At 36.2% G+C, this 21,946-nt stretch overlaps 2 protein-coding genes across 4 annotated transcripts in view; both read right to left on the bottom strand.

The window, feature by feature from the left end:
- Window positions 1–473: 473 nt before the first annotated feature.
- LOC149268052 (uncharacterized) lies at window positions 474–1,869 on the bottom strand. Its single transcript, XM_089472940.1, has 3 exons — window positions 1,712–1,869; window positions 1,305–1,649; window positions 474–1,236 (listed from the first exon to the last, which is right to left on the bottom strand). The coding sequence occupies exons 1-3, from the start codon at window positions 1,718–1,720 to the stop codon at window positions 715–717; spliced, it is 876 nt and encodes a 291-aa protein (XP_089329066.1). The 5' UTR covers window positions 1,721–1,869; the 3' UTR covers window positions 474–714.
- Window positions 1,870–4,410: 2,541 nt separating this feature from the next.
- AstA-R1 (allatostatin A receptor 1) overlaps window positions 4,411–21,946 on the bottom strand; it is a 153,809-nt gene continuing 136,273 nt past the window's right edge. For all 3 annotated transcript variants that reach the window (XM_089472937.1, XM_089472936.1, XM_089472939.1), the window contains 5 exons: window positions 15,740–15,858; window positions 12,178–12,253; window positions 10,787–10,942; window positions 9,498–9,606; window positions 4,411–9,405 (listed from right to left, as the gene is read on the bottom strand). In XM_089472937.1, the coding sequence (XP_089329063.1) occupies window positions 9,502–9,606; window positions 10,787–10,942; window positions 12,178–12,253; window positions 15,740–15,858 (456 nt within the window). In that variant the 3' untranslated portion in view covers window positions 4,411–9,405; window positions 9,498–9,501. The remainder of the gene's footprint in view (window positions 9,406–9,497; window positions 9,607–10,786; window positions 10,943–12,177; window positions 12,254–15,739; window positions 15,859–21,946) is intronic.

The raw sequence follows: 21,946 nt of genomic DNA, 5'->3' as shown, positions 1-21,946 counted from the left end.
AATTTTGTATGTAGCTCTAGAGCTGTAGACAATATAGTTTTGACCACCCAATGACTGTGAGCGTAGGCCGTTACATATTTAAGAGCATGCATTGTCGACCCAGGCTTATATTCAAAAATTCAATTCTGCATGAACTACCAAGGTTTCTGAGATAACGGAAAGTGCCTTTTCGAAGTTTGGATACTCCATATTTACACTACATATATTAGTATAATATCCTAATATTTTAAAATTTCTAGTCTCTAGATTCAATCAACCAACCGAATGGAAAATCAGGCTAACAATCGGACATTGTACAAAACCAATATGCTCGTTTCACTTTCGCAAATTAGTATAAAAAAGATCAGATATAGGTTTGGATTTGAAATGGTTTTATTTTTAAACCTTATTCTTGAGGAAAAAATTGCAAACATTCGTAAGAGTTTCGTACGACTAGATTTAAGATCTACCAATGCCAATTAAATAAAGTAATATTTGACATTGTCATTATTTTTTTAATTTAATATCTAATATAAATTTTTAGACAAATAAAATTCAATTTACAATTCCACAAATTCGAACAATAAACTTGATTTGAAATTTACACATATACGGCGCTGTAAATTTATATAATTTCGAAATAGAATTGTGCCTCGAAATATCTAGCTGGCTTCCGTTATCGTGAGCAATGAGCCAAACAAGTCATTGATATCGATCCTAATGTGACTTGAGCTCTCAGAGGAAGAAAGTGAAAACAATGCCAATCACACAAATTAAAATGAAATAGGTTAACACTATTTTCGCAAGACGGTCCGGAGTGTGCGGCCAGAAGATCGGAATCCTGGCCATCCACGAAGTGGGGCGCCTGATGGTGTCGTCCTTGCCAGCTGGCGGCATTCGGTCACGAGCAGCTCCGACAGCAATGTGACGATTCTCCTGATCGTATCCGTTGAGCATGAATCGTGCTTGCGGATCGTTGTCCATGGCCTCTTTAAGGTAAATGCCGGCACGAATCAGACATTGGATCGACGGATTGTTCGTGAGGTCGACTTCAATGCGCCAAGCCATACGTGGCTCCGGCATTATGATCACATATTGAGGTCGCACATTTATGATCTCAATTTCCACCATATTCTTGGTCAGTTCCGCGATCAGCTGTGGCAGGCTGTACTGGCACAGCTTGTCGTCAATATAGCGATTGATTGGCAAGAGAAGCTTGAAGTCATCGTCGGTTAAGTTGAATTCCTTCTTTTCAGTCTGCGGAAAAGAGAAATCGAATTCAAATAGATATTTGAATATATATAGATAGAGAACGAGTTGAATACCTGATTGGAATTATCGATACAATCCTTTGATACCTTGTTAACCGCCGCTATTGTGGGCAGACGTTGCTTACTACCATGTTTTAGACGCTCTTGCCAAATGCTCCTGGTTGGCAATACCTTGACGTTAATTTTGTTGGCCTTGGTCGGCATTTGCGGCTCGGCTGTCACTTCTTTGTCTTCTGTGCCAGATCCTGACAGAAACTCCCCAATCCCAGCGTTCTCTTCGTTCTTCTTGTTCTCCCAAAAATAAGCGTACTCCACGATGCATGGCTTAATTGTCTGCAGCATAGTAACTATCGAGCTTCTGCGTCCCATGCCATAGTGGGGCACCTTGAGCCGTGGTCGCTGCCACAGCACATAAGATAGACATCAAGGCCGTTTACCATGGAAACCCACTCCAAACTTACCTGCGGCATGGCTTAGCCTCCCTTCGTTTTATGTTGTTATTTTATAAAAATATATAAATATTATAAATATTATTTCAACTAGGCAGTTTACAGTGAGAGCGACACTGCAATACTGAACGACTACAATGAGACCCAGCCTATATGAGTTTCGAGAGTAGAAAGCTAACGCCTACTTGGTCAGCTCAAAACGTGTATATATGTCATTCTACGGCTCTACTCTGGAGCCTGGGTATGAAAGAAATCAAAAAAGGAAATCGACTTGGCTGATCTAGTCCAGTACCTCTACACGTGTGTTTGTCGTCCGTTCATCTGTCCGTCTGTCCGACTCGGTTGATCTAGTCCAGCCCCTCTATATTCGATCCATGTCGATCTATCCATCTTTCCAGTTGTTCGATCTCGGAGTCTATGGATTCTAAAGAAGAAGCTTTATATTTACACCAAGACCTAGAAAATTACATCTAGATTTAAGTATATATCGCGTTCTATATTCTATATTCTTCTATAGCACAAAGACATCAAATTTATTTCAAATAATTAATAACTTCTTCCAATTTAAGGTTACCGAATAAAAACTTGATCGAAATTCAGTTATCTATATCATTTATATCTCATGTCCACTTCATATGTATTTTAAGCATTTTCGGAGCATTTATATAAGTCATAGGTTTAAGTTCACTTGCAATTATAGCGAATATCTGAATGGATTTCTAATTTTACGAAATTTTCTAATATTCAATAGAAGATATAGTTCGTGTGCTCAAAATTTCATTAAAATCCGTTTTGTAACACAGAAGTTGTGATTTCTGACGATATTAGTTTTCTTTGGAAGATACACTGAAGTATTCCCAGGCCCAAGCACTTCGACTGAAGTTTTGTTACTTCTTCTGTTTATAGGAGAATTTATATTTGAAATTTTATATTGATTCATAGAATTTCTCTATCCAATCTATGGGAACTATCGAACATAGATCAAAATATAGAATATAGATGAATTTAAAAATATCATTTTCATCATCATATGACGACCTCAGGCTTTATTTATCCTAGTCATTACACGCGCATTTTTGTTTTTGTGCCACTGTGCAGCAGCGGAATGGTCAAGTGGGGCAGTGTCCAGAGCAACGCAATTGCTTAACTAAATAATGTCACTGTTTACACGTGTTGCCAATTTACATAGCTAAGATCTGCGCAGGTCGCAAGTCGAGTGGAGTTCTGTTTGCCATTTGGTCTGGTTTCGGTGCTGGCTGTGGCTCAGTGCTGCATTGGGACCTCTTCAAGATGGTACATCCAGATATTCTGGGGCACCATCTATCGGTCTTTGTTGTTAGAGCAAGTGCCAGTGAAATTGCAACAGCTGAACGTTAGTTCATTTCAGGGAGTTTTAAATAGACTCAGTGCTTATTTTTCTATCTTTATTATCTCGATGCATTTCAATTCATTATGTGGGTAAGAAGAAACGAGGTAATATTTAGTTATAAAGTCAATGCTGAAACTAATTTGCAGTAGAACACAAGTTTTCGAAGTTAAATTGTCTGAAAGTTCAAGGTTCTCTTTTGTAGTCAAGCTTTTCAATCTAGCAAAGAATTGATCATCATACAGGTTGTGCCCGTCAGTCAAGCAGTTTAGCCTCATTTACATGTTCAATCGAACAGTTTGTTGATCAATCAGTCAGTCAGGAAGTTTTCTCGAGTCAATAAGCTAGCCAAGTCAGAAGAATCACGGAGTCAATTAGTTAAGCAATGAATCTGTGATCTGCCTATCAATCAATGACAGAATCACATTCATTCAACCATTCAATCAACACGATTTTCAATCAATTGTTCAATAAACCAGCCAAGCAGTCATTTAAGTACTTCATCAATCAATCAATCACTCAATATTAGTCCAGCAAAGCTTATTATGCTGCCATGATTCGATGTATGAGCATAATAACGAATATATTATAAGTTCCCCAAAGTTAATCAATCAATCAATCAATTAGTTATTCAATCAGTTGGTCGAGTGAAACGGTTCCCATATTTATATACTTTTATACGCATAAGGCTTCAATTCTTTTGTGTATAGGCTCAAATTGAATTCTAATTAATTCAATCCTTCATTCAATCAATCAGTCTTTCAATTCGAAAGACAATAAAACCGTTTTTACATTTCCAGTTTTAATTCATAGAAGTAGTTGTGTAAATGCCTATAGAATCAATCAATTAGCTAGCCAATTAAAGCCAATCCGTTTGTATACTCATTCACGAAAGTGAAATGGGTATATTGGTTTTGTGCAAAGTCCGTCTTGCTGTTCGTCCGTCTATCCGTATTAATGTTGAGACTTAAAATTCGGAACGTGTTAAGACTTTCCCTATCCACCCAGTAGGGATGTGGTAAATCGGAAAATACCTTTTATTTGTTTGATGTTCCAAATGTGAAGTGCTAGAAAGTTGAAATTCGGACTGTATATTGGCGTTGACAACAAAAATTCAATGAGATATGGCGGATAAATTGCATACTGCATTTTTTTCAGTTTTAGAGCTAGAAACTCCAACGACAACCTCTATAGATTTACACAAAATAATCGAAATCGAAAAGTGGATCTGGCAGCGTTTGAGCTATGAATGAGTATTCTGCAGTCGGTAACACTTGACTGCAGTCCCCTTAATTGTTTGTTTTTTTTTTTTCGATGCATGTGAGAAGAGTGATGCAAATGTTAGTTAAATTCCAAAGAGTGAAACGATTTTATTTCCATTTATACGCAGCTGGTACATATGTATTTGTTGTAGTATACGTTTAATTAACACAAGAGTAAAATGTTGGTACAAACACTCATAGTTAAATACAATTATTCAATTTGCTTTGTTTTTCATTTTCATTTTAGTTTCGAAAATTGCCCTGTGTTTTGTTGTTGTTGTTGTTCTTCTTCTTCTTATATTGTATTTTGTTTTTTTTTGTTGACGTTTTTATTATGCAAACTTTGGAATACCCTATAAATACGTTTACACATACATTTAAATATGGGTTGCAAATTTTCTATTTTTATATTTCACTTAAAAAAAAAGTATTTTATTTAAAATTTTTACAATCAATCCAAAAATTGTTCATTTCTGTATTTGTTTATTTAGTGACTAGACATTTGTAGCCTTTGTAGTTTTCTTCATCTTCTTCTTTACTTTTTTTTTAGATTTTTTTTTTTTTTTTTTTCTGGTTAAGTTTTGCTTAGATCTACAATATTTCAATTTGTATTTGTTTATTGTTGGTTTGCAAATGTTTCAATTCAAATATTGTTCAATTCCACAACTGTGCTAGGAATGCAGTAGGTAACATTTACAAATATCGATATATGCAAATAACACACACACAAAATCCTCAAGTTGTCTTCGTCTTCGTCGTCTGCTTCTTCTTAATTTATCTATATAATTTACTTAAGCTACATTTTAGTTCGGCAATGCCGAAACACTAAAAAAACAAAAACGATCGAAACAAAAGTGGGTAAACAAAATTATTTTAACACTTATGCAATAGTCAAATGTAAATGTCGATTTATTGTATATACTTATATATATATATGTTTGTTGCATTTTAAGACTAGCCAACAAAATGTGGTTTTGAGTTAAGTTAATGAAAAAGGGGATGAAATTTTGGACATGGTGTAACTGCAACTGAAATCGGAAATAGAAATGTTGCCAAATAAACACCTTTTTAGTTTTTCTAAAATCTACAGAAATTTGTCTAAGCTTTTACAAAAGAGAGAACGAGGCATACTTTTATAGAGAAAATTTTTATAGCTCGCAAATAACTCTTTACCATTTGTTTTATTACGCTTTGTTCTCGAGATCTACCGAAAAATTCATATTCACCCGCTCTCGTTTAGAGCAGAAGACTTCGGTTCTTTTCATTTTGGTTTTCGGCTGAGCGCCGTGAGCTATTCGATTGGGGAAAGCCCAGAGCCGATAAAGCCGAACAGCTCAATGACGAATCGTCGCTATCTCTGAGAGTTTTCTTAAAGGAAAACGGCCAAAGTTATTTGCTAGCTATGTAAATTATATGTCGATATACCATCATTTCTCGTTGTTTCATTACTATTCCAGTTCCCGATTTCCCGAATCCTGTTGGCTAGTACAAATATTCTTTCAGATATTTTCCAAACAACGCTTATATGATCTGTTTGTGTTTCACATCAGCTAATAATGTATGCATATATATATTATTTGTTTCTTCATTTTTAAACAATAAAAAAAAGTTATATATAAATATATATAAATGTATATATTTTTGCTACATAAACTTGATTTAAAGTGCCGAATATATAATACCCTTGCAAACTTCAAATCCAAATTTATTTCAATCGTTATAAATATTTCATTTTATAAACTTAATTCAATTATATCTTCATTTAATTCCTAAACTTGTAATACAATTTTTTATTTCTTAGGCCCGAGCTTATTTCTATGTATTATTACATATTATAAATTATTTTTCAAATTAAGTGTTTTGAAAATAAATAACAATGAAAATGAAATAAATAATTATTTATTTATTCGGTTTTTGTCTAATTTAAAATTTGTAAATTAAGCACTTCATTTTTTTTTGTTGGGCTTCAACCTTTTTTTTTTTTTTTTTTAACGTCAAACTTTGTTTATAGGCTTCTCGAAATATTTACGCAAATTTTAACCAATTTAGAAATCTTGTTAATTTCAGAATTGGCAATCAAAATGATAACAGCGATTGCAATTTCAAGTTTATTGGAGACGTGACTCGGGTTGATAAAAATGCATGTAATAGGCAGAAGGAGGGGTGGTAAACCTCATAAAGTATATATAGCCATGCCCGTCCAAAACACTGAGATCTCGTAAAGCTAAAGACTTGAAGAGATTCGTGTATACCATTCGCAGTACAAGTCCATCATACTTTGTTTCGATAAATCATCCCATTTCCTTATAATCGAGAATAATCGATAATTTTACTTTTAGGCGTAATTTCTAAATTCTAGATTCTGTACTATTTAATATGGGGATGCCACGGACCCTTCGTCTAAAATTTGAAAAAATAAAAAATTTCGAAAGGATTTATGCAACATTTAAGTTCAGCTTAAACAGTTGATTCGTTCGATTGATTAAGATTTGCGTAAGTCGAACTGAGATGGCATATGGATTGAATTCTGATAAGGGCTCTCAAAAATAGAAATGTACAAAAATTAAAAATTGTGAAAAAAAATTATAAACGAAATTATTATTATTATTATTATTTTTTTTTTTAGCTTTACTTTTATGGCTCTAAAAGAAATGTAACTGAAATTATATTTGAAATATTGAGCATGTCGTTAGATTAAATACTCGTGCATGGAAATTTCAAATGGACTTTGAATTTGACTTGCCTTAATGCATTCTAAGCTAATCTCTTAATACATATAACATAGCATTATGGAGCCTAGTAACTATTAATGGTTTATACACTTACGAAATATATATATTTATATGTATGTGTATATATAAATAAATTGTTTATTTTGTTTTCTTCTTTTTCTATATTTTACTACTAACTGTTTAATGGACTATGTTTGAATTTGAATTTATAGCAGAGTTTAGTCTGCTTTTGGTTCGTTCTTTCATAGGAACACCAATTCCAATGGAACAATGTTTATTTAATTAAATATATCGATATATATGTTGTGTATATATATATGTATATATGCCAATAATTATTGTAGCTATAGTTATTACAACTGAACCATAAATGTGATCGAGCTCTATTATATAGTTGTCTCTTTCCTTTCATAAATCACATTTCATTTGCAAACCTTCCGTTAAATACACACACACACACATGTTATATGTAATTTTTGTATGTTTACTTACTTCTACTTAAGTGTGAGTAGAAGCGTTTCAAACTAGTTGATAGACACACAGGAATTTCTGTTAATTAACATTTTTGGTTTAGTTTTCAGGCAATGCAATTTGCCAGCGATTTCATTGTATTCCCATTTATGTTGTCTGACTTTTAACTCTAAATTGCATTTGCATGTACTTATTCTACTCATTCACGAAAGTGAAAAGAGTATATTGGCTATCCTCAATATCCATCTTGCTGTCTGTCCGTCCATGTCGCTGCTGTTGAAGCTGGAAACTGGAATTTTGTTTAAAATACTCGGAATTATATAGTGTCGAGACTTTTCCCGGGCGTTGAAAATCAGAAAATGCCCTTTCCGGTATTTCAGAAACCTTGATAGAATTAAACTTTAAAATATATATTTTTGGGCCGACAATACAGGTTCAGAAAGATCTCTCGGATATATCGAGAACCATTGATGGAAAATCGGATACAACAATAAATTCTACAGTTCTAGAGCTAGCTTTACCTCTTGGGGGACAAATCGATCTGGCAACGTTTGTTTCGTGAATGAGTATTCTGCAGTCGGTAACGCCCGTCTGCATCGATTATACTTGCTTTATTTGCCCACATTTATCTGCGTTTAGTTTAATGTGACAGCTTTTCATTTTACTGTAAATTAAATTTCATTTGCAATTTCCATTTTAATTTCTTTTTTAAATATGTATATATTTTTTTTGAATACATTTAGACACGCATTTAAGTAAATTCACACACATTTGTTTATATATGTACTACAATTAACTTAATTTCACGAGTTTTTAGTTGTATAAAGTGAATTATTTCCGTGTTATAAGTTTTTCTTTCTTTTTTTTTTTTTTTTTGTCAAATGAAATGATATGGCAATGAATTATATACATAAATGAGATATTTTTTGTGAATATATTTTAATTAGATATCTGAATCTGATGTCAACTGAAACCGACAGAGCTTAATCATAGAAAAAAGGCTTTTATAAAAATGTCTCTTATAATATTTGTTTGAAATTTCTAGAAAACCCTAAAGTCTATTGTCATGAAATTAATTCTTTTCATTTAGCCATGAGGAAAAAAACTGTAATGGTTTATATGAAGTTTTTTCTATATTTTAAATTATGTTCAGCCTGAAAACCTCGAAGTCTAATGCTGTGAACTAAATTACAAATATGTTAAAGACAAATTTATAGAAAATTCGAGGTCTGAAATTGAGTTTATTTCAGTTTATTCACAGAGAAAAAATATTGAATATAAATTAAGTTTATTTCTGTTTATTTGAATGGAAATCAATAAAACACAAATATTTCGCTTTTTTCTTCTTTTGCCATATAAGAGTTATGGGTTTCTCTATATAGGCTCGAATATATATTAGTATATTTCTTATTTTTTGTTGTTTCCTCCTATAAATGAATTGAATTGTTCAAATATCGTATTTATGTTAAGCTCTGAGTGATGTCATTATATATTTGCTACAGTTGACGATCCAAGAAAGAAGCAGAATGTGGTGTATATATATATACATATACATATACTGCTCTTTTAATTCGGTTTAAGCATTCCATTTATATTAAACATTTTCATTCATTCCGACGGATCAAACAATAAAACATTCCGCATTTCCCTCAACTCGTTTTCCGGCTTCATTTAAATAATGGCGAAAAAACTCCGAATAAACACAGGCCACGGGGTAAGCTGTATGTGTGCGAAATCATATAACGGTTCTGCAGCTATATGAAATATGCATTTCGTGTAATATTTGCATTAACTGGACTGCATTAATGTTAGTTAAAAACTGTTTAATCGCATTTTGTGGCCGCACTGCGCACAAACGCTCCATTTATATTCCAGCTGCAGAGATGGCGATAAAGAGGAGGGAGGGAGAGCAAGAGTAGGCATTAGTTAAGCATTCTAAATAACTTGGTTTAGTTAGTGTCGCTTACCAGCTTAGAGCATTTCTATGTTGGACGTGCCATTGCCGGTCGCAGTTCGCGTGGTCTTTGTCATCTGCTGGTTGGTCACAATTGGCGGTGGGCTGCCACACCAGACGACCTGAAAGGGGATGTGTAGGTGTATTTATAATTACTATATATATAACAGATATTATATTTAGTATTGATTTATTTATTAAGTTACCCAACTGTAGTAAACTAAATGCGTTGTAGGATAAATAAGCTAATCCAAATTTAATGAATTCGTTTTGCTTATGCTGAGGTTTTCAATGCATTAATACTACGTCCGTACACCTGCTGTCCGTCTGTTGGGCGTTTATTGTCCGTCTGTTGTACGTCTGTTGTTCGTCTGCTGTCCGTCTGTTGTGCGTCTGTTGTGCGTTTAGTGTCCATCTGTTAGCCGTCTGTTGTCCGTTTGTTGTGCCCATCTGTTATCTGTCTGTTGTTCGTCTGTTGTCCGCCTGTTATCCGTCTATTGCTCGTCTGTTGAGCGTTTATTGTCCGTCTGTTGTCCGTCTGTTGTCCGTCTGTTGTTCGTCTGTTGTCCGTTTGTTGTGTCCGTCTGTTATCTATCTGTTGTTCGTCTGTTGTCCGCCTGTTATCCGTCTGTTGTCCGTCTGTTGTGCGTTTAGTGTCCATCTGTTGTCCCTCTGTTGTCCGTTTATTGTCCGTCTGTTTACTCGTATTCTCCTCTATTACCTCGATTGTCATTCTTATTCCTTTTATTAAATATATATTCATCTGGCTACTGTCTGTCATTTCATTTCAGTAACTGTCCGTCCCTACGATTCTACATCGCTTTGTCCGTCCGACAGACCATCTGATCGCCTGATCGATCGTTCGATGGATCACTTGCTTATCTATATTCAGAAGTTGTTTCCCCGCTATGCCCAACTGCTTATTCATCTGTCTCACTTGCTCATAATTTATCCATCCGGCGTATGAGTTGAGCATCTGACCTATGGTCCGACGGATCATCTGCTTTGTTTCCCTGATTCACTCTACTGAGTAGGCTTTCTTAACCTCCATATGTCTCTTCCCCAGTCTGCTGTTCGTATGTCAATTCGAACGAATTTGGCCGACCATAAGATCGTTCCTAGAGTTGTTCATCTTTTCAATAGTTCGTTAGTCGTCTGCTCCTTTGTAGTCAGTTTGTCTGTTCAACATACTTAAAAAACCTTATGAATTCAGCTAAATTGTTTAGAGTGTTTTATTTCATTTAATTTTTTATTGCTTTATAATGAACTGAAAATTAATTTTAATAATTGAAATTCGCTTACCTTGCGGAAAGCCTTGCGGAAGTTGTCAGAGAGGAATGCGTAGAGTATGGGATTGATGCAGGAGTTGGTGTAGGCCAGCACGTGGGATATGATTTGAATGATGACTGTCAAATGGGTGCCGCCGTACATGTTAAGCGCCTTCAGTACCAGTATGACCTGCAACGGGCAATAATGCATTGAGATACGACGTTTCGCAATTTCTGCACATCATTAGTTCCCGTTCTCCATATCAATCACAGACGCAGCTATTTCCGTTGCCGTCTGCCACCATATCAGTATGTGTGTGTGTGTGTGTGTGTGTGTGTGTGGGTTCTTCTGATTTGCAATTTGTATATTGCATTTGCAATTTGTAAGCGCATTGATTTTGTGCAAACACTTCCACAAACGAGGCAAATGTCAGCTGCGTTTTTGCTTATTCAACACTCGAGCAAATAATTGCGACCATTTACTAAGAGAAAATGTCAATTTGTCGCCTAATGACGCCGAGTATGTTCGAGTTTCTGCCAGTGTATTCACTATTTACCCAGTTCTTGTCTTTGGTTTCTCTATGTTCTATTTCTGTTTACCCAGCAGCCGGGGCATAGCCCACAGCCACAGCTCCAGCTGCTGCCGCTTTAATTTGAAGTAGGCGAGTTTTAAATGCCACAAGAGCTTGCAGAATATTTTGCAAACAAACTGATTCAAATAAGACGAGCTCTTACAAAGTGTAATTCAATACAATTGCTCCCACTCCTGCAGATCCTGTAAAGGCTCATTAAAGCATTGTCCAAACTGTCTGTTCGAAAGCTTTGAAAAGGACGACTCAAAGCAAGTAATAACAGTAAATGGTATTTATACGAAAGCTATCAGCCTACCCATAGATGAGCTAATAAATACATCAATATATCAATGTACTTTAATACATCAATACATCAATGCATTAATACATTAATACATTAATACATTAATACATCAATACATCAATACATCAATACACCAATACATCAATACATCAATATATCAACACATCAATACATCAATGCATTAATACATTAATACATTAGTACATCAAAACATCAATATATCAATACATCAATGCATTAATGCATTAATGCATTATTACATTAATACATCAATACATCAATACATCAATATATCAATACATCAATACATCAATACATCAATACATCAATACATCAATACATCAATATATCAATACATCAATACATCAATGCATTAATACATCAATGCATTAATACATTAATACATTAGTACATCAATACATAAATTCATCAATAGGCTTAGACTCATTTCATTCTCCTAGCTAAGATAGGCTAGGAAGGCCTTATAGATACTAGACTTCTTGTACGGCTTAGTATACCCCATTGGTCTTATGGCTTAGTTCTACTCACGTGTATGGGCAGCCAGCAGATGGCAAAGGCGAGGACCACAACAACCACCATACGTGTAACGCGTCGCTTGCCCTTGCTGGAAGAGAGAAGATGAGATAAGAGGTTATCGATAAGTATACATATATAGGCCGATAGGCCTGCATGATTATGCATGTAGATGTCTAAAGTCTATAAAAGAGAATATTTAAATAGTGGCATGCACCATCTGATTTATGAACCCGGCCAATGCAATGTTGCATCGGGCCGTTTGCTAGCGTCAAATGCACGAATGCGTCACGCGGCGTATGAGCAATTTGCATATGGATTCGATGCCCTTTTCCATGTGTGTGCGTGTGTATGTGCTGTATGTGCTGTGTGTATGTGTGCATTGTAGGTAAATAGAAATACTCATTTATAAACATACGCCCACGGCCACGCCTATGCACACACACACACACACACACACACACACTCTACAATCGAATGTTGTGCGGCCGTAAGGCAGGCATAATGCGGAATTGGAATTCTGATTTGGGTGCGACAAAGCAGCACATCACGCATACGCAGCGTGTGGCGCGCTTTAAGGTTGGACGGCAAAATAGCAAATAAGAGTGCAGCGGCCAGTGTTGCTGGACTAAAGGATACCCTATATATTGTGATTTAAATTAATATTATTATAAGTAGATTGATTAAATCGATTAAGTTTAAGTTAAATACAATTATTTAATCAATTTAGCCCAGTATGCGATTAATAATTCAGCTTTAAATATAATTATATGCTCTATATATCCCTTTAGGTTGTCTAAGTGCATTCACAAGTTGATATACCCCTGGCTGGGCGTATTCAATGGGTTCATGGCTTAAAAGCGCAATTGAAATGTGTTTTGCGATTCACAAAGTCACGAATGCCATTATTTTATTTGTTCACTTTGTATGGCATCCTTTGCTTTTTTTTTTTTTTTTGTTTTGATTTTTGTTGCTGTTGTTCTGCCTTTGCCAGGTACTTTATAGCTTCCTGACCCTGAATTTCTTTTGTATACATGCAGATATTTTTTGATTAAATAACATTTTGATTGAACTTGAATGCCGTTTGTGCACGTCGATGGTAAATGCATTGCGAACAATGCATAGCTCTGTGATTGCTTACATTCCAGGAATCATATAATTGCCAACTGATTTACTTACAGAGAGACCTCATAAGGGACCGATAAAAAATGTTTTGCTCTCCACTTGTTCTACTTTCTACAGAGCAACATAAGAAATTATGATATTTTCATAGCTCAAATTTTACTCTAATCTTACGTCTATTACATTTTTTTTGTATATTGGGAATTAGGCATTTTCTTATGCCAATGCACATTTTTAGAGGCTGGAAGCTACCTGCCAATTGGATTTAATTTCTTCTTTTACTCTTTTTATACCCTGAACCCATTTTCAATGGGAAATCAGGGTATAATGGTTTTGTTGAAATGTATGTAACAGGGAGAAGGAGGCGTGGCAGACCCCACAAAGTATATATATTCTTGATCAGGGCGACGAGCTGAGTCGATTTGGCCCTGTCCGTCTGTCTGTCCGTCCGTCCGTCCGTATGTATGAACGCGTCGATTTCAGAAGATATAAGAGCTAGAGACTTCAATTTTTTTTAAAAAATGTCCGTAATTACAGCGCGCATATCAAGTTTATCATTAAAAATCGATAACTCATCCCAATCTTTTTTATCGATAAAAAACCTTATCGAAAACCAGTTGTGTATGTGTGTCTGTATGCGTGTGTGTGTATGTGTGCCTGTGTGTGCGTACGTGCTTGTGTGTGTGTGTGTGTGTGCGTGTTTCTTCTGTAAGCTGAAAGACGCGAAAAATTATTGAAATATCTATTGCTCCAAGGGTTCAGGGGATCTCGTAGTCGAGCAGTCTCGACTAGAGCTTTCTTACTTGTTATTTCTGATTTTTTATTCCTTTCTTTCTTGCAATATTTGTAATACATTCCTTTTGCTTTGCTAATTTTTACCTTATTATAATTGTAATTATATTAACTATATTTAACCTCTTTTAATAGTTATTTTAAGTTTGTATTTTAACATTTTGTTTCCATAGTTTCAATAGTATCACTGACCATACTTGGCTGTGAATCGGGGCATAGCTGACCGGACTGTCAAATAAAATACTATTGTAATAATCTTCAGTACTTTTTGTGGTACTTTTTAGGCTATAGTTAACTATAGTTTTAGTTGAATCTAGTTTTGTCAATATCTTTAAAAATAAATTTAAGTAAAATATAAACACTGCGCTAAAATCTTTCTACACATTTTTTTTTCAAGCTTGCTCTTTAAAATGATTTTTACCATAGTCTGAATACCCTATTAAAGCATTATAAAAGGGCTAAAATTTGTATATAAAAGACCATTAAATAAAATTATTTTCTATATTAATTTTGATGTGCTGAGTTTGTATGGCCTTAGCATAGGTTAAATTGTAACAGAGTATCCAAGGCGTAAGCCGAGTGATAGTGCTTAAGACATATACCCTCTGCAGTTCCTCGTTATAAACATTGTTTACATGCTTAAAATCGATAAAAAGATTTCCGCAGAAATTTAATCTTAATTTTTGCTGAAAAATACACATAGAAAAAAATACTCAAAGGGATTTGATGGTACATTTGTCCATATCCAAATATATATATATGAAGCAGCTTTGTATCTACTAAGCTGAAAGCTCTTAGTCTTTAGCATTGATTCATATTTATTCAGCTAAATTCTCAAGCAAATAGACTTGAATGCAAGAGCAACTCCCGGCTGTCTCGAGTTGTTTATTGAAATGTATTTTGTAGCAAAACGCAAGAAGAGCATGATAAGAGCGCGTTAAGATTAATGCTCTTATCACTTGATTTTTCACTTTCATTTCTTACTCCTTCAAAGGCTCAAAGGCCCTAGCAGACATTGAGCGTAAGTCTACGAGTTGATATTCCTTATCAATACCATGAAAAGAACTCAAATTTGTATATTTCTCTAAAATCGAAATGCCAGCCAAAGAGTAAATGAGACTTTGCAGGTCGATTCCAGCTGTGTGGCAATAAAAGCGTCTACACTCGATTGTTGTGCCTGAGTTAATTATTTACGATTATGGCAAGTTCAGATTGTAAAAAAAGTGAAAGAAAATCAAGTATTTTTGGGCGTGCAGCAAATGAAAATTGGAAAATCAAGTCGAAAAGCGAAATGAAAGCGCTCGTTCGGCGAGTTAGCGGGCTGAAAAACAAACAAACAAGAGCAAAAGTAAGAGAGAGAGGGGGAGAGAGACAGTGAGGGGAAAGTCAAGGAAAAAGTGCTTAAAAATTTATGAGCTGCGGCCACGAACTGCTCCACTCGGTGGCGTAGTAAAAGGACATTCATCATTGCGTATGGGGCAGGTGCAGTCGCCTGTGTGTGTGTGTGTTTGTATGTGTGAAAAGTCAACAACCAGGCAACAAGGTGCCCTTAGGCGCGTTATTCCAATACCAATAGCAAATCCAAGCTCGAGCATCGCTCACTTGGCGTATACGTAATATATTTTTTTTTTTTTTCTTTTTGTGAATTTGCGCCTCAACTCACCGCGATTCAGCCGATGGCTTGCAGCCGGGCGCACTCTTCCACAATCTAGCCAGCATGCCCATATAGAGAAAGCAAATCAGTGTCAACGGGGCCACATACGACGACAAGAAGAACGAGACCTGCGTGAGAGAAAGAGAGAGAGAGTGAGAGAGATAGAATTATTGGCAATGATTGCATCGAAGGTGTCCTTAAAGTGCTGCAATAAAACTCGAAAAACAATTCATGCTAGTCTTAACAGCTAACTGGGGCCGGGTCTGGCGTGTTACAAATTTGCCAAGTATTTGCCTCGTTAACGGAATTTCATGTGGCTGTTAAATAGTTAATAAAAGTACCTGCAGGTTGAAAACAAGTTCAGTTGGAAATATGTTCATCAAGTATTTGATTGTAGTCACACACACAGACACACACACACACACACACACACGCACATACACATAGGGGACTATGTTTCCATCACTTTGTTGGCTGCGATTCAAAAAATGCCAGGCCTTTGGGTTAAAGGACCCTAAATATCTTCCTTATAAACTTATCTTCCGACTCCAACCGAAACATTTAAAGGTCAGTCGACAGTAAAAAGCAAAAACAAGAAAAAAAAAACATCTAAGTATTTTTTATTATACTCATTTACGAGGGGAAGGAGCATACGGGTTTTATGTAGTGTCCGCCTTTTTGATTTTGCACGACTGTCAGTCCGCCCGGAAAATCGCAAATCTTTTTGCCACTATTTAAGCACCTGACTTGCAATTTTGATCCTACTCGTAGGCACCCACATCCCAAAACGTATTCAGATTTGAGAAATATGTGGGAAATTGCTAAATCTGAAAAACATCAATTATAGTGAAAAATTCCTGAACTGTGGGTTGAAGTGATATAGCGGTTATATCTCTGCTCATTGGAGGTTGGGCAAATCTGTAAAGTCTGTATCTTCTATAACTTCAGAGGTAGAAACCAGGGACCGCAAATAAGTGTTACGCATTTAAAAAAATTGAGGCTCAAAAGTATTCCCAAAAAGAGAGAGGAAAACACACATAAGGATATTTTTTTATGGCCGGTTCAAAAAAAGGATAAACTTTTATTGGTAATTTTTTATAAAAAAATTATTTTTAATTATTAAAATTGATTTTTATGATAAAAATCAAAAATAATTATTACAAAACAATTTTATATAAAAATCAAATCATAAGTCTTATATTTGATTTTTTATTATAAAAATCAAAAATAAGACTTATGATTTGATTTTTATTTTAAAAATTGAAAATAAAAATTGAATTGATATATCTCTTGAACTAAAGGAGCTAGATCATATATTTTTATATATATACCCTGTAATTTTTGCAGTTTTTGAGCGCAGGCCTCGAAATTTTACAATTATATTACCTCTAGAGATGTTAAATCTATATCCATGCTCACTGGAGGCACATATCTTCTATTGTCTTGCAGCTAGATTTGCTTCAAATAATAGCGGCCAAAAAGCTATATCTTCCAATAGTTCTGAGCGAGAATACTGCTTGGCAGAAAGCAGAGGGAAACTCCATTTAACTAGCCTTCTTTCGCAAAGAATTTTAACTGCTACTTGCTCGAACTTCTTGTACAACTTTTCTTTCAAAAGGGAACCAAGTGAATCGGTTACTTTTGAAATGTAACCTAAGCAGGAGGAGAATCATAAACGTTTGGGTAGTGAGTACCTTCGAGTCGGGCAGACCCGAGCGCCATCGGCACAGGACACTTTCAGCTTGTTTTCGTTTGTCGCTGCTGTTGGTTTCTGTTTGTTTTTTTTTTTTTCTTTTCTTTTTTTCGTTTTTGCGTCCTGTCAAAAACAGAATAAACACTATTTCGAATGTTAATTTGCAACGTGGAATCACTTGCAAATGGCTTAATAAAATCAAATTTAAAAGGACAATGCCGTAAGTAAGCAACTGGCGACAGTTGGCCATTTTCCAATCTTGAGTCCCATTCGAACTTTCGCCCGCTGATTCCTCGGCGCCCCGTCGCTTCTGCTCTGTTACTTGGTCGTGAAGTGCTGCGGCATCTGGTGCCATGTCAGCGGCTTTTGTTTTTGCATTCGGGATTGCGAAAAGCAGTGAACCGTAACGCTGGCCAGATACCAGATAACAGCTACCAGATACAGGATAACAGACACCATGCTGCGCGTCCGCAGTCCGCAGTCCGCTGTCGCTGTCCGGCATCCTTTTCCCTCTAATTCTGACCGACACTAATATTGTTGAAAATATTCGGTGCCTACTTCAGCTGTTGTCATACAAATTCACACTTCATCTTGAGGCCAGGCCGGCAACGCCTTTAAGCCTGCACCTTAAAGCATTGCCAATAAGTGGAGGATAAATCCTGAAAAGGTTTCGGCTTTCTTATGGAAATTAAGTGCGGATCTAAATTTGAACTGGTATCAGACCTAAACTGCGGCCTGTTCATTGCATTAAATAATAATCTGTTTACGAATTAAGATTCGTTAGGATAAGCTATGAATTGATAATGGTCTTTCATAGAAGACATGGAACAGGATATACGGTAAAGGAAAGTGGGAGATAACGGGGACTCTCTGTATAATGAAAACAAACAGACTATTGGATATCATGCAGTGTTGGATAGTGCTATTTCTAAGGGTTATAAAGTAGACAAATTAAAAAATTAAAAAATATGCAGTGTTGTGTAACACTCACGAGCTTGACTTAGTGTTGAAAAAAAAAATAAAATAAAATATACAAAAATATTTAAAAAATAAAATAATAATTAAAATAATGTGGAGTGTTGCATAACGCACATGTCTTGCAGTCTGTGTTGATAAAGTCTGAAAAATGTATAAAATAATAATACATGTTATTATGGCCGTAATTGAGTGTTGATAAAAACATTTAAATAATGCTACGACTTGAAATCCGTGTTCAAAAATCCATTCAGCGCTCAAAAGAATTCTAAAAAAAAATATATCAAATAATAATAATTCTGATAGACATAATTGTTGGCTTGTTTTCAGTGTTGTGTAAGTCTATATACGAAATAAATTCAATAATGATAAATTATGTTCAGTGTGTGAAATGAAGCAGCTGGAATAATTTGCAATCTTATTCCAGCTGAAATCTGATCTCATGAAATCTGAGAATGATTACATTGACAATGGACAGTGCCGAAAAGCATTCGCTGCCCGGCTGCAGTGTTGAATAATGAATTGATATGCTTTAACCTGCTCGCCAATATTACGGGAAAAGTCAGCTCGAATGCCAATTGCCGCTTATCGAAACTTATTGTTGGATTGAGCTTGTGGCAATCGATAAACAAAATGCAGCAGCAGCAGCAGCAGCAGCAGCAGCTGAACAGGCCTGAATTGAGCTTATAATTCATTCGTGGCGCGATAAGTTTCAAGTGGCTTTGAGCTGGCAAAAAGCCGCTAGCCAAGTGTAAATGATTAAAAGGGCCGAGAGGCTGCACTGCCGGCTGGCGGGAAAACAATAAAACACACTCAGCGGTTGAGCATGCAATAAGTAGATGGTTGCAAAAAATAAAAAAAAAAAAAGAATAAAAAAATAAAAATAAATGTACGCAGCAGCAATGGGCCCGGATTGGTGTCGGGGTCTGGGTCTGGGTCTCTGTCCGTGTCCGGGTCGTAGTCTGGTGCTTGATGCGCACTGTCGACGGCGAATTGTAAATTTCAATGAAATGCTTAACCAATACAAAAATGCGAAAGGTGGGCAAATGTAATGAAATGGAAAACGGCAAAGCCAGATGAAACGAGGCTAAAGGAAATCGCGCATGGCCCAATTGTTAATAATCGCTGGCACGACCCAAACAGTGGGTGGCATTCTCTCTCTCTCTGTACGTATGTATGTGTGTGTGTGTGTGTGTGTGTGTGTGTTTGTTGTTATATTTCATTCATTCATATGGCAAAATGGCCGACAGCACCGGAATTGGAATCACTTTGGCCGTACGTATTACACGCCATGGCCAATGAACATGTCCCGTGCTATCGGCGACAGTCGACGACGACGACGACGGCGGCATAATCTGCACTGACATTTGCGCCTGAAAGGAGCTGCCAGGATGTTCAAATGCCACATCACTCCACTGCCCACACCCACACACAAACACACTCACACTTGCGTACACACACACAATTATTGTGATTGCCATGAAATGAGTGGAATGCGGCAAATGTTGCGATTGTTTTGCAATTCTGACGTATTAATTAAAGTGTAAATTGCAAAGGAAGTTGTTCGGCAACGACAGCCGGCATCACGCTGATGACGTTGACGATAATGATGACGATGATGATGGTGGAAAAACATATTATGTTAGCCAATCTCACATACAAAATGCTTCCACTGTCACATCAAATACGAAAATAAAGATTTATGAAATTCTGTAGGCCTCGGAGCCAAAAACTTGGTAAATGTCTAAACATAGAAGCAGAATATGGCATTTTTAGCATTTTATTAATGGAGAGCCGTAACAAGGTAACAAACGAGGTTTCAGCTCGCGACTTCAATATGAAGTGAGCTTGAACGAACATGTCAAAAACGAAATGAGAACTTTTGTTTTGAAAGACGCTGAAGTTTGGGCAGGAGAAATGAGAGTGAGTGAGGATGAGGTAGAAAATGAGAGAGAGAGAGAGAGAGAGAGAGAGAGAGAGAGAGAGAGAGAGAGAGAGAGAGAGAGAGAGAGAGAGAGTGGTTAACTCCGAATTGAAAACTATGTTAGCATCTGAATCTTAAAGTTTTAGTACGGGAACTAGCAGACCTTTGGAGTGTAATACTTAGACGCTTATCCAGATTGTTTGAGTGACCACCTGATTCCATAGATCTGAGAGATGGGGATGTAATTCCTAGACGCTTCTCTAGACAGTTCGAGTGACCACAGACGCTGAATTGAAAGCTCTTATGGCATCTGAGTTCCCTAAGTCTAGGACGGGGACTAGTAGATCTCTGGGGTGTGATACTTAGACGCCTATCCAGACTGTTTGAGGGACCATTTTAGTTCCACAGACGCTAAATTGAAAACTCTTATGGCATAAGAGTGACCCAGTTCTAGAGAGGGGACTATCAGATCCTAGGTATGTAATTTTTAAAATTTCCCCAGACTGTTTGAATGCCCACCTACTTAATTCTACAAACTCTGAATAGAAAACTCTGATGGTATAAGAGTGTCCCAGTTCTAGAACGGGGACTAGTAGATCGAGTAGATATTATTACTTAGACGCCTTCCCAGACTGTTGAGTGACCAGAGTGACCAGGTTTGAGTGAATACTCTCTCTCTCTCTCTCTCTCTCTTGTCTTCAAATTTCTCTATCGTATATTTTGAGTAGGTTAATTACTGGCAAAGGGAGAAAATGCTTTCAAGCTTACGTCTTCTTAGGCTTAAATATTTATGGTGCGTGTAGGTGGTCCTTAGTGGAAAAGGCAGGCCTAAGCAAGGTTAATTTTTGGAAATAGGAAACAAATATCAAAGCAGTTGAAATTGTCCCCCTTTAGTATCAATATAAACACAATTTATGGCACGATTTTACCTCTTGATACTTTTTCCTATACCAAAAAAATAAACTCAGGCAAATATATGTACAATATTCCTTTGGCTTATTAATGTATGAACAAGTATTAATTATATTATATATTATAAATTATATTATTATAAAATTATTAAATTCTTTAAGGAAGTCAGAACTGCAGATAAAGTCAGTTCCGCTAATATTTCTTTGATAAGTGCGGCAAAACTATTGTATTTCATTCAACTTGTATTTCAACTTGTATTTCAAGATTTAATGTGGCCATGTGGATCCGCAAAAATGGCTAATAAGGCGCGTAAAGCCATCGCGAACTCAAGTTGATTAATTTGGTTGAGTGACAGCAGGCGCGACAGTTGCTACGACCAAATCCCAGGCGCAATTTGAGCTCGCCAAATATTAACGAGCCGCTCCGGTCCCCGGTGCCAAAAAAAGCCCCTCTTCTTTACCTACTCTACCCCACTCCACTCTCCCAGCCCTCATCCACTGTAACGCCCTCGTCTATCATATGGCACACACTTCAGTTTATGGCTTTTTATTGGTAGGGCGGCTCATAAAGTTTAAAAGCGCGCAGAAAAACTTTTGTGCCTATAAGTTGGGAGAGGGAGAGAGAGAGAGAGAGATAGGGAGAGAGAGCTCACGGAACAGCCCCCCTCCATAGGATCTTAAGCTTGGGTCGCACTCATTTCGCTATATAGTTA

Source organism: Drosophila arizonae, chromosome X, assembly GCF_054131065.1.
Source record: "Drosophila arizonae isolate 15081-1271.41 chromosome X, UAZ_ARI_1.0, whole genome shotgun sequence".
NCBI lineage: Eukaryota > Metazoa > Arthropoda > Insecta > Diptera > Drosophilidae > Drosophila > Drosophila arizonae.
Note: the sequence above shows the minus strand (reverse complement) of the source record. Positions and strands in the feature narration are given on the sequence as shown.